Raw genomic sequence first — 13,877 nt, 5'->3', positions numbered from 1 at the left:
CTGTACCTGGCAAGGATCTTATTCAAAATTGATGCAGAAATAAAAAGCTTTTCAGACAAGCAAAAGTTAAGAGAATTCAGTACCACCAAGCCAGCTTTACTACAAATGTTAAAGGGACTTACATAGTCCAGAAATACAAGAGAAGAAAAAAGATCTAGAAAACCAATCTCAAACAATTAAGAAAATGGCAATAGGAACATATATATATAATAATTACTTTAAATGTAAATGGATTAAATGCTCCAACCAAAAGACACAGACTGGCTGTATGGATATAAAAATAAGACCCATATATATGCCATCTACAAGAAACTCACTTCAGACCTCAAGATACATATAGACTGAAAGTGAGAGGATGGAAAAGTATATTCCATGCAACTGGGAAGCAAAAGAAATCTGGGGTAGCAATCCTATCAGACAAAATCGACCTTAAAATAAAGAAGATTACAAGAGATAGGAAAGACACCACCTAATGATCAAGGGATCAATCCAAGAGGAAGACATAACAATTGTAAATACTTATGCACCAAAAAAAGGAGCACCTCAATACATAAGACAAACACTAACAGACATAAAAGAAGAAAATGATAGTAACATAATAATAATAATAGTAGACTTTAACACCTCACTCACACCAGTGGACATATCATCAAAACAGAAAACTAATAAGGGAATCCAAGTCTTAAATGGTGCATTAGATGAGATGGATCTTACTGATATCTTCAGGACATTCCATCCAAATGCAAAAGAATACACTTCTCAAGTACACATGGAACATTCTCCAGGATAGACCACATCTTGGTTCACAAATCAAACCTCAGTAAATTTAAGAAAACTGAAATCACATCAAGCATCTTCTCTGACCACAACACTGAGTGAGACTAGATATCAATTATAAGAAAAATCTGTAAGAAACACAAACACATGGTGATTAAACAACAAATTTCTAAATAACCAACAGGTTACTAAAGAAATCAAAAGGGAAATAAAAAAATTTCTAGAAACAAATGACAATGAAAACACAACTCAAAACCTATGGGATGCAGCAAAAGATGGATTAAAGACCTAAATATAAGACCAGAAACTGTAAAACTGTTAGAGGAAAAATAGGCAGAACACTCGATGACATAAATCAAAGTAAGATCCTCTATGACTCACCTTCTAGAGTAACGGACATAAAAACCAAAGTAAACAAGTGGGACCTATTTAAATTGAAAAGCTTTTGCACAGCAAAGGAAACTACAAACAAGGTGAAAAGATAACCCTCAGAATGCGAGAAAATAATAGCAATGAAACAACTGACAAAGGATTAATTTCCAAAATATACAAGCAACTCATATAACTCAATGCCAGAAAAACAAGCAACCCAATCAAAAAGTGGGAAAAAGACCCAAAAAGACATTTCTCCAAAGAAGACATACAGATGACTAACAAACACATGAAAAGATGCTCAACATCACTCATTAATAGAGAAATCCAAATCAAAACTACAATGAGCTATCACCTCATCTGGTCAGAATGGTCATCATCAGAAAGTCTACAAACAATAAATGCTGGAGAGAGTGTGGAGAAAAGGGAATGCTCTGGCACTGTTGGTGGGACTGTAAATCGGTCCAGCCAGTATGGAAGACAGTATGGAGATTCCTTAAAAAACTAGGAATAAACCACCATATGACCCAGCAATCCCATTCCTAGGCATATACCCTGAGGAAACCAAAATTGAAAAAGACACGTGTATCTCATTGTTCATTGCAGCACTATTTACAATAGCTAGAACATGGACGCAACCTAGATGAATGGATAAAGAAGTTGTGGTCCATATACACAATGGAATATTACTCAGCCATAAAAAGGAATGCATTTGAGTCAGTGCTGATGAGGTGGATGAACCTAGAACCTATTTTGCAGAGTGAAGTAAGTCAGAAAGAGAAAGGTAAATATCGTATGCTAAAGGATATATATGGAATCTAGAAAAATGGTACTAAAGAATTTATTTATAGGGCAGCAATGGAGAAACAGACATAGAGAACAGACTTATGGACATGGGGATAGGGGAGGAGAGGGGGAGATGTATGGAAATAATAACATGGAAACTTACATTACCATATATAAAATAGATAGCCAATGGGAATTTGCTGAATGGTTTGGGAAACTCAAATAGGGGCTCTGTATCAACCTAGAGTGGTGGGATGAGGAGGGAGATAGGAGCGAAGTTCAAAAGGGAGGGGATATATGTTTACCTATGGCTGATTCATGTTGAGGTTTGACAGAAAACAACAAAAGTCTGTAAAGCAATTATCCTTCAATAAAGAAGTAAATAAAATTTTTAAAAATCACTGGCCATGTCATTAACAGAAGGAGCTGTCCACTCCCCACATGCTGACCCGATATCACTGACAGGAAAAATGCTATGTTATTTTTGAAAGCTCACCCACCATTTAGGTACATATGCACAACTGATGGTTTTATTTCTCAGCCAGCAAGGGCAGAGGGACAAGAAAGGAAGATGCAATATTTTCTCTGTTCATGATCAGAAAAGATAAGCAAAAATAACTTAAGCCTGGTTTTTATAACTCAAAGCTGGACAAAAGTAAAAGTTCACTAGAAAACTTATACAGGGTATAATCAATTTGTCTGCATTCTTGTGTAGCATGTTAATCTGTGATTTTATATATTTTGACTTCTCTTTCTCTCCATGTTACATAAAAGTATCTGGAAAATACTTAGAACAGATAAGACTGTATTAATATTATCTAGTTCAATGTTTCATATTCCTTTTAACATATGTGAAAAACTTGACATATCTATGTCGGGAAAAAGAGACAAACATATCTGAAAGTTTTAAAGGCTTCTCTTCCTCTTCTGCCTGATATGTCAGACACAGGTTGTGACTACATAGCCAGAAGTTTCCAGGTCAGTCTTGGAACATAATTAAACTAAACTATAATATTGAGCTGGCCAAAAAGTTCATTCAGATTTTTCATGTCAGCTTACTGAAAAACTCAAACTCTTTGGCCAACCCAATACAAAGAGCTTTCACTGTTAAAAAGGAAAATGATAGAATCTTTTCATTTCTATGCAGATTTCCATAATTGGAGCGTAGAAAAGACTCAGAAATGAGTACAAGAAAAACCTTTCCCTATTTATATCTCCAGATTATTACATTAAATGGATGAAAGTAACAACTGATGAAAAGTCAACTAGGGTAATAACTTCAACCTGGGTGTTTCATTCTCAAGTAGGTTTTAGATGCAGACAGTTGGGACGATGATTTTGCTTGAGTATTTCTCGTAAAAAAAAAAGTAAAATATAAGAATTAAAAGTTTTCAAGGCTCAAATCACCTTAAAATGACTCAAATCACCAAAAGTTAAAAGGGTGTGGTTTCAAATTCTTTTCTTTTATACAAGGTGGAGAGTGGGCCACAGTGGGTAGGGGCAGCATCCCATTCTTTGTTTTGATGCCACAATCGCTTCTTCCCTTTTCAAATCTAACTGTCAAACTGGCAACGTACTTCTAACTTAGTTTTTATAGTAAAGTAAAAACAGCCACGCTGATTCAGACACTGCAAAACAATTGAGACTTTTTTGCCTGTTTCAGCAAAATGATTTGACATTTAAAGGTCAAGTGATATAGCTTGATGTATAGTTGCAGTGAATTAACCACCCTCCCTTCTCTTTCATTCTCTATATATAAATCACAAAATTCTGGCCAAAAAGAAAAATCAGAGTCATTTGTACCATATTTACTTTCCTAATTTGAAGTCCTGCAGTTTTTACTTTTGTAAAACACATGTGGCCTTTGGTCTGTGGCCTGTCATGGGAGGCATTAATGAGCATACATGTACCAAGCCCTATATGCCCTCAGTATTCCCCGGGCTCTAGGGACAGATGAGATCGCCTCATCTAGCCCCATAAATCTAGCAGTATATGCCACCTTTCTTTGAGTAGCTCCAAGTTGTTTAAGAACTAAATCTTACATTTTGTACCCCTAAGTTTTATCAATAGGATAAATTTGGAAATGAGAAATTAAGGCTTTAAACATTTTAAATTTCAGACTAAAATCTAGGTGTGTGGCCATCAGCAAGGCAATTGTTTTTATTCCCATGAAGTCATTCACCAATGACACCTGGAGATTTTGATTGAAAAGAACATCTTCTTTCTTCTCTTTTAATTGTATTTATAACTGTGCACCAAACTCTAATTCAGGATCAGTACTGGGAAGGGTAACATACTAAACATTTTTGTGCCACATACTGTCTCTGTTGTGCATCTTTCTTCTTTATTATTGTTTTACAGCATTTTAAAAATATAAAAAGTATTTTTTAACACTCAAGCCATACATCAACAAGCTATGGTTGTGTTTGTCTTACTGTCTCCAGTTTTCCAACCCTTGTTCTAAATTGAGAGAAGAATTAAATTAAAATCCTTATATGAATGTTTTTACACTGCCTACCTCCATTCCATCTAATTCTTCATCAGTGCTAGGGATCTCTGTATTCACAATTAGTGATCTCACATTCAAGCAGTATTAAACTTGATAATCTCCTTTCTCCATAACTCTATGACATTCTTTGCTTCCTCTAAATTTAATGCCTATGATGATTACATTAACTCACTTAATGGCTGAATTCTCTGATGGTCTGCTGACTTAAACAGGGACTCTATCCATCCTCTTCTGTTCTGCATCCTCAGTACCTAACAAAACTACTGTCCCTGAGTTAGTATTCAATCAATACTCTTTTGATTGAATGAATAATTGATTGGAAGTGCAATTTTTTGAATCAGTTGAACTGGAGAAGGAATGACTGAACGCCAGATCAAAATAACCACTCCCAGGAAGATCACTAAGCAAATATTCAGCTAATATGTAAGCAAATACCCCAAATAATTCAGGCCAACATTATATATAATAAACTATATTTCTATAGTTTTCAATACATTTCCTGTTCTTAGGGAGAAAAACTGGTTACATGAAAAATAAAAATATTAAATTTTTCTCAGTCAAGATAAATTTTAAGCTTGCTCAACTAATTCCAAGTTTATTGGATGGCTATGGAATTAGCATGAACTAACCAATGCTGAATTGTAATGAAAGTTCAAGATTCAGTTGCAAAATCAGGAGAATCTGAGCTGCAATTTCATATCTCACAGACTCACTGTATCATCTTCCTTGGTTTACTGAATTACTTACATGCTATTATGTGTATAAGAAGTGAAGGAATTTTCAGTCCAAGAAATATAGATTTCCAGTTCATTCTTTTATGAATTTGGTACCTAATTAGGCACGTACTTTCTGAGGACTTGTTCCCACATTCCGAACATAATAGAATATAGTAAACATATCACTTGGGTTCTTTGAGAATTAAAGCTTACATGCAGAACCACACTGAATGGTCTATTTTGCCTAAATTTTCTTTTGGAACAGTATTTCCAAAGTAAAATATTTAGAATTAAATTGGTATAACTTTACAGTGATCAGTTAATGATATTTAAAGTACTTGGTTTAAATCTCCTTTTTAATATTCATTTTTTCTTTCAAAATAAGATTTAGAAATTAGACTTCTTTAAGACAAAGTTGCCAGTATTCTTATTGGAAACATGCAGCTATTCTTAATAATCGCATAATTTGTACAATATCGGAAGATGGTTTCTTGGTAGTACTCATTATGTGGTTTTCTTTGGTTATAACTGGGATGATATGCACTAAAACATCAGTGATTTTCCTTCTTTTAAACAGGATTTCATTTCAGGTGAATCAAAGAATGAACGCTGTGACACTGTTTCCAATTTAATACACAAAGGCTGCTCTATTGATTTAATAGAATACCCTTCTGTGCGTGTAATACCAAGTGAAAATGAAATTAATACCCAGGTGACACCAGGAGAAGTGCTGATCCAGCTGCATCAAGGTACAGTTATTTTCAAATATATCAATGTTTATTCTCAAGTTAGAATTATATCTAGCCTTTGTTGCTGTATGTGTGCTCAGTCCTGTCTGACTCTTTGGGACAGCATGGACTGTAGCCCACCAGGCTCCTCTGTCCATGGGCTTTCCCAGGCAAGAATACTGGAGTGGGTTGCCATTTCCTTCACCAAAGGATCTTCCTGACCAAGGGATCAAACTCATATCTCCTGTGTCTCATGCATTGGGAGGCAGATTCTTTACCACTGAGTCACTTGGGAAGCCCCAATCTAGCCTTATTTGCTCATATTTAACATTTTATGACAGGCAGTACTGTTGCTGTAGAAATAACAGTGGGCTCAGAATCAAGAAATCAGAATTCTCGTCTTTCTTGTGCCTATAGCCAGCTAGCTGTGTGGCCTCGGACATTCTCTGCAAACCTGACCACGCTTTATTATAATTATGTGTTTCTAGTCTTGATCACATTATACTATAATTGTGTTCCAAGGACACTGCCAGCTCTGTATAGGAAGAAGAAAATGTTTTATTCCATTCTGTTTTTCCAGTGCCTATCAGAGTGCTGGCATGTAGTAAGCATTCCATAAGTGTTTGCTGAATTTGTTAGTTGACTAATTAGTAAGAGATTAGCCTTTGTGATAAGCTTTTAAAAATAAAACTATAATTCATAATTATCATAATTAACTTGAACTGCTTTAGTCCCTGAGAGTAACACACACTTTTCCTGCTATACTTCTCTAATACTTGTCCTTCCATACATTTGTATTCCATAGTTTGGTGTGTGTAGTAGGCCACTGGGAAATTATTCATTTTCTTTAGTGCAAGAGAATCTCAATGAACAAACTGCATATGGCAAGATAACTTCAAGTACAAAAATATTCATCACTAAGTTAGAGACATTTAGTTTTAAGTGGTATGCAGTTGCCTTGAAGCCTTCATTATTTCATTTTGAGTGGTCTTGTCCTATTACTAAATTTTTGAATAACTATTATCGACAAATGCCCTCCTAATTCCAAGCTATTTTTCTCAGACTCTGATTACCAGAATAACAAAGTCCATTTCTTTCTTGGCCTTAGGCATACTCCCAGCTTCCAATTAAAACTGTGCACGTCACCATATCAAACAGTTATACAGACTAGTATGGACATATGAATGCCAGCTGCAAAGGGATACACAAAAATGAAAGTAACTAGGTTGGTATTATGACACTCGTCATCTTCTATTGCTGCCATAACGAAATACCATATAGTAAGTAGCTTGAACAAAAGAAATTTATTTTCTCACAGTTCTAGGACCTAGAAAGTCTGCCATCAGGCACTGCCAGATTCAGTTTCTGAAGGGGGAGAGAGTGACAGATAGAAAAGGAGCTCCGCTACATCTAAATATAAATGCACTGATTCCATCATGAGGACCCGACCCTCAGAACATCATCTAAACCTAATCAACCCCCAAAGGCTCCATCTCCATGACCATATTGTGAGTTAGGGCTTTAATATATAAATTTTGGTGGGGGGGGGGACAAAATTCAGTCCATATTCCTTGATATATAAAATAATATTTTCAAAGTCCATGAAATAGTTTTAGAAATTAATTTTATTTTATACAAAAAAACTGAACTCCAAGTGAAACTGTTTTTATAGGCCAACATCTCTGAACACCTTGCAATAAAATTTGAAACCAATATAAGATGATTAACAAATATTAAATAATAGAGAAACTAAGGAAAGCTTCTCCTAAATAAATTCTATCTCCAAGAATAAATCAATATTCTACTCATAGACAATTTAATAATAATGATAATAACAACAGCACACATCAGAACATAATGGGATGTGTTCAAAGTTGCTCTCAGGAAAACTCAGAACTTTAAATGCTCTTATCATTGAAAAAAAATGAAGCATACAGATAAATATATAGGAACAACAAAAACAAAGAAATTAATTAGTTAAGAAAAAAAAAATGAAATGAAATAAAAAATATAAATTAAAAAGGAAATGAATGTATAAATCTAATAGCTAAATTGCTTGCAAAGCTATTTAGAAAAAGAAGACCCAAAGCAAATGACCTGATTATACAGACTATGACCAGAGAAAAAAATATTGGGGGGAAAAAACTTCAAAATATTAAAAATGGTAAAATATATTAAAAATGGTAAAATATATAAATTATGATAAAAATAATTTCCTAGGAGAATATATATGACTAAAATTGACTCAAGAAGAAGTAGAACCCTAAGAAATCTAATAAAGATATAAGAAGTTAAGAAAATTCTAAAAGAAACTCTCCCCAAGAACATTAGGTCTAAATATTTTCATGGTAAATACACTTTAATGTTCACCTAAACATTCAAGGAACACATTATCCCTAAGCTACATAAATTCTCCCATGGTGTTTTGAGAAGGCATAGAAGCTACTCAATTTTTACAAGTTATCATAACTTTAGGATCAAATCCCTAATAACATTTTAAAGAATCAAATTAAATTCCATGTTATAATAAGAACAATAAGAAAAATGTCACCATACAAGTAGATTTAACCTGCAGTAGTTGATTATCTTAAAATCAATGTATTTTTTGTCATCTTAGTTTGCCAAAAGAAGAAAAATATTTATTGTTATCTCAAGATGCCAGAAATCATACAATAAAAATTAGTATCCATTCCTGCCCAAATAAAATTGAAGAATACTTTGTTAATACATATTAAAATCCTTCTGAAAGTTTTATATAAAAGCAATCGACAAGAAAACCAAATATAAGTTATAAACATATTGAAAAGATAAAGCAAAATTAATCTTTTATGTCTACACAGAAATCCAAGCAAATCAAACAAAACTAACACTGAAGTTAAGAGGCTGTGAAAGGAAAATTTTTAAATATTATATGTAATCTAAAAGAGATCATTTCAAAGCAGCAACCTAAAACATAAACTGTCTGGCAAGAAACTTTCTAAAAAATATGTAGAGTCCACTGTGCTACCTAAAAGCCAGTATGAATAAATGCAGAAGAATTCTATGTTCCTGAAAAGGAAAACAATATTATAACAATTACAGTTATATATATATATATATATATATATTCCAGTAATATAACAATATCTAAGTGAATCAATAAATCTAAGACAATCCCAATGAAACTTGAACGCACTTTGTTGGAAAAAATATTCAATGATACTCCTTATACATGTATGTATCTGTATCTGTCGATCTCTCCATGTATATATAACAACCTATTTATTTAGAATACATTTCTAGTCATAGATTTACTAGGTTACATATATTATTAGGTTATTCACACACAAAAAATCATATCCAGTTAGGCTTTCCAGAATCAACTTCGCCTATTTCTCATTCTTTTTAACCTCTTCAGTTTGTTAAGTAACTCGCCCATTAGTTATTTCCTTTTGTTTTTTCCTAGTACTAGAAAGCTTGAACCTTTTTCTTAAGTTTATTAACTATCTTTACCTCTCTATTTTGTGTGTGATTTGCCCCATCCATACAAATTTGCTTATTTTTCTCACTGAATGTTAATTTTCAACAGCTTATAGATGAGGCTTATCATATACCATTTGCCTCTAAAATTATGACTAACAGCCTTTAAAAATGTCTTGCTCTCTTTTTAAATACTTAAGATTTGAAAATTACAAGGTGAATTTTTTCTACTTGTATGTTACATTTAAATTTATACACTTACATGAATTTAGTTTGTTCTCTTTTGTAGACATAATGGTGGCTGAATCCTCCTGAAACTATAAAATAATAGTTCAAAACTTGATAAATTGTTTCAGTGCTGTAGATAAGCAATGGCAGTGGTGGTAACAATGCAGGAGGAAAATGGCCAGACTTGAGAGATAATGTGGAGGTTTTGTCCCCAGAGATTGGTGATATCATTATGGGGCTTGATTTCAGTCAATACTGATGAATTTGTGTATGAAAATACTATAATTGTCTAGTGTGTATAAGTTATCCTTCCTATAGCTATGAAAAACTATATTTTTATAATCTGCATATATAGCAAATAATTATTAAAATAGGTATAATAAATTCATCTAAAAATGTACTGTAGCATCAAAGACATGCTAGCTTTGGGGCATAATATATAAAGCTGTATCTGGAATTTTACCAATTCCATATATATGTATATAAACCTCATTCCTTATGATGTAAAACTCCTTTACACTAACACAGAGATAAGAGTTGAGGGTCTGTTATAATGCATACTATGTGTAAAATATGTTTATTCCCTAATCTTATATTTATCTGTTAGATTTATTTATAGATAATCACTTTATTTTTGTCTGATAAAAACTCATGACCTTCTATGTAGCATCTATTAAGAATTTTAAAAGCTTTTATGACTATTTCTATTATATCATACACTGACTAAGCTTTTAAAAGAATATTAAGAATATGTACAAAATACACAAAATCAAATATTTTAAATGAGATTTTTTAAGTACACTTTCTTTTACTTTCTACTTCTTAAACTATACCTCTTTTTCTTATTTTTACCTATCAATCTTATAGAGAAATAATAACAGAAATAGGCCACTGATCCTAGTTGATATTCCCTAAGAACAGTGAAATGAGATGAAATCTTTAGGAGGGTAGGAAAGAGAAGAGAATTCTCTATTTCTGCTTCAGAAGTAATATATGACAGGGATTCATATAATTTATACTTCACTAACTGAAGAAAATGTTTCAAAGTTGATTCATTTTAATAATGTAAAGAAAAAACTGATTTAGCGTAGCTTAATTTAAAATGTAAGATTCTTCAGGTATTCTTGAATTCAAAACTTAAAAAAAAAAAAAAAAACATACAGAGTCATGCATTTTTCGTCAACACCTGGCCCATATCCCTTATTTTAGCCCTACAGAAATCCAGAAATGTGCCAGAGTCTGTACGTTGCTGTTTCAAACCTGTTTCATTCTTGGCCCTTCTCCTTCCCCTGCCCAAAGACAATGAATAGAAACTGGCAGCTCTTTTTTCCTTCTACATGTCTCCATATTTTCCTATGACTTGTTAGTTTCATCTTATGCAGAATATTTTTAAGTTATCTTTTCTTAGTGTCCAGACATGTTTGTTGCAACTAGTTCTTCAGAGATGCTCACACCATTAGTTGAGTGATTTAAAATTCATTCTAACAACTTTAGTTCTTTGGTCTATTCAAACCAATATTGGCATTAGCTGTAAGTAGGTCTCAACTTTCCTCCAAGTACCCTTTCTTATTCTATGTCACAAACTATTTTTTTTGCCTTTGAAGTTAATCAAGGGAATAGGATTAGAGCCTTTAAAATCTCAAAATATGAAGATGAAGCTTTCCTGTAGCTGACATAAGTGGTGACATAAATATTTGGGGGCCAGATGATACTCTTTTCCTCTTACAGAGAGAAACTATTAATATTTAAGATCTCCTGAACTATGTGAAAGAAATTATAAATATCAGCTTCTTACTATGGTATACATGTGGGCCTTTTCAAATGCTGTATGAAAATATTCTTCAATTATACTTTAAAGAACATTTATGAGTGGCTATGCATGTACCAAATCAGAGGCTTCAGAGATGAATAAACAGTTCTTATCCTGATGTTGCTTAGAATCTAGTAGTAACAATAATGGTAATAATTACTAATGTCTATATATTTGTGTGTGCCTGGTAAGTCACTTCAGTCATGTCTGACTTTTTGCAACCCTGGGGACTGTAACCCTCGAGGCTCCTCTGTCCATGGGATTCTCCAGGCAAGAATACTGGAGTGGGTTGCCATGCCCTACAGCAGATCTTCCAGACCCATGAATCAAACTGGCATCTCTTATGTCTCCTGCATTGGCAGGCGGGTTCTTTAACACTAATGCCATCTGGGAATTTACTAGATACCAAATATCGTGGTAAATATTTTCGACAGATCACTTCAGTTAGTAGCTCTTACTCACTAAAATAATCAACCCCCACGTAACTCCTCTCTCAGAGTAACATTTAAGACTTTTCTGCTGGACTTTATATTACAATGGTGATAGCCACAGATATTGTTTTATTTTTAGATTTGATTCTTTCTCATTCAGTATATTCAAAACCTTTTTAATGTCATTTTCCCTTTGAGCCCAGTGTTGGTGGAATCCCACTATGAACTGAATGAGGATTTTATCAAGGGACATAGTATCCATATTCCCATGAAAAGGTATTTATATCTACTGCCTATATGAAGAGAAGGTTTCTGTTTCATATCCAATTATCCAATCCAAAGCCAACTGGAGAGCATAACAAGGGAGTGTCATGGAGTGTCATTTGCTCATCAGCAAAATGTGGTAATCTAAACTTGGCCCCTTCAGCTTCTTCCTTAACAAGCAGAGTGGTCTGGGGTCAGCCTATTTAGGGCTGCCTACCTTAAGCTCACTGCTTAAAGCTAAAACCTTTTAGGAAACTCAAGTGCCTTGCAGTTTTAAAGTAGTGATTATTGTTCTCTCCAGCAATGAGTAAAAGGCCTGTGTACAGAAAGATTTTCCTTTCTCCTATGGTGAAAATTTGTCTTCCTGAGGTGTCAGTCCATGCTGCGGTCTTCAACTGACCCAGGTACATGAGCTAATGTCAGCATCTATGTAATCCAAAATCAAGCCACAGCAGACTGCACCCTCTAACCCTGGTCACTTGGCAAGGGTTCCTAAAAGCCGTCTTCTTTGCTGAGGCTAGTGAGCCTAGGATTTGCTTGCTCAGCTGTGAGCAGTTGATATGTGCTGAAAAGTGAAAGTGAAGTCGCTCAGTCGTGTCCGACTCTTTGCGACCCCATAGACTGTAGTCTATGAGGTTCTTCCATCCATGGAATTTTCCAGGCTCTAAGAGTACTGGAGTGGGTTGCCATTTCCTTCTCCAGGGGATCCTGACCCAGGGATCAAACCTGGGTCTCCTGAATTGCAAACAGCTGCTTTTACCGTCTGAGCCACCAGGGAAGCCAAGACCCCTGAATGGCTGGAGCTCTCCCAATAGCTCAGGCCTCCAAGGACTGTGCTTTTGTTGATTCTGTACAGACTCTGCCTGCCTGTGGCTGAGATAACCAACCAACAGTATAACAACTCACACAATACACTGAATATCTGATATATTTTTCAGTGACTCTGTCAAAATAGGCAACCATTCATCTTTAGGCAGAGCCAACATAAACTACAATGATCCATCAAGGTGAAAATACCATGTGGCCAGTGCCTAATGCCTCCAGCCATTTGCCTAATTCAACAGTTAAAAAACAACTACACAAATTAAAAAAAAAAATTAAATGCTGACCCACATATTAAAACACAAGCTCCTCCACATGAACTACACTTTCCAACATACTCCATTTCTATTTTTCATCAATTCAGCTCTGTCTACCTGATTCTATCATTCTCCTGAATTAAACTTCTCTACCCAAACTTCAGGTCACTTCCACGGGTAGACTTTTTCACCATATACTTAGAAAGCAGAACTGAATATATGCTCTCCGTAGGCAGCCCAGCTCCTAAAAAAAGGGAGTGAGAAAGTTGACTGGGCTGGGCTATGCAAACCCAATTTCTCCTCCCAAACTCAGGCAGATGAAACAGAGATGTTATAATAAAGAATTTTCCTGCATGTAAAGGCAAATTTAGGAATAAGTAAATAGCCACTTTCTTCCATAATTAATATTAATAAAACCAAAAAGCTTACTATTTTGAATACATTCCATAATCTGGCTGAAAAACATCTGAACTATTAAATAAGTTTATAATGTTGCTATTCTTATGCTATATTATGCTATTATTATGCTTAAAATATGCTATATGTTTAAGCATATTAAGACTAAAAATGATTTGATAAATTATAGGATTCCTTTTCATAAGTAGATCAGGCTACTAATTATGTACTCAAGTTGGTATTTATTCATTTTTTTTCCATTCAAAATACTCCCCATATACAAATAATTAATGACTTACAAAGAATTTGCTTTATTGTTTAA

At 34.1% G+C, this 13,877-nt stretch overlaps 1 protein-coding gene across 3 annotated transcripts in view; it reads left to right on the top strand.

The window, feature by feature from the left end:
* ITGB8 (integrin subunit beta 8) overlaps positions 1–13,877 on the top strand; it is a 95,063-nt gene that overhangs the window by 39,126 nt on the left and 42,060 nt on the right. For all 3 annotated transcript variants that reach the window (XM_005679027.3, XM_018047339.1, XM_013963182.2), the window contains exon 3: positions 5,738–5,909. In XM_005679027.3, the coding sequence (XP_005679084.2) occupies positions 5,738–5,909 (172 nt within the window). The remainder of the gene's footprint in view (positions 1–5,737; positions 5,910–13,877) is intronic.

The sequence above is a fragment of the Capra hircus genome, chromosome 4, assembly GCF_001704415.2.
Source record: "Capra hircus breed San Clemente chromosome 4, ASM170441v1, whole genome shotgun sequence".
NCBI lineage: Eukaryota > Metazoa > Chordata > Mammalia > Artiodactyla > Bovidae > Capra > Capra hircus.
The sequence above is the reverse complement of the archived record's forward strand: the minus strand, read 5'-3'. Positions and strand labels throughout refer to the sequence as shown.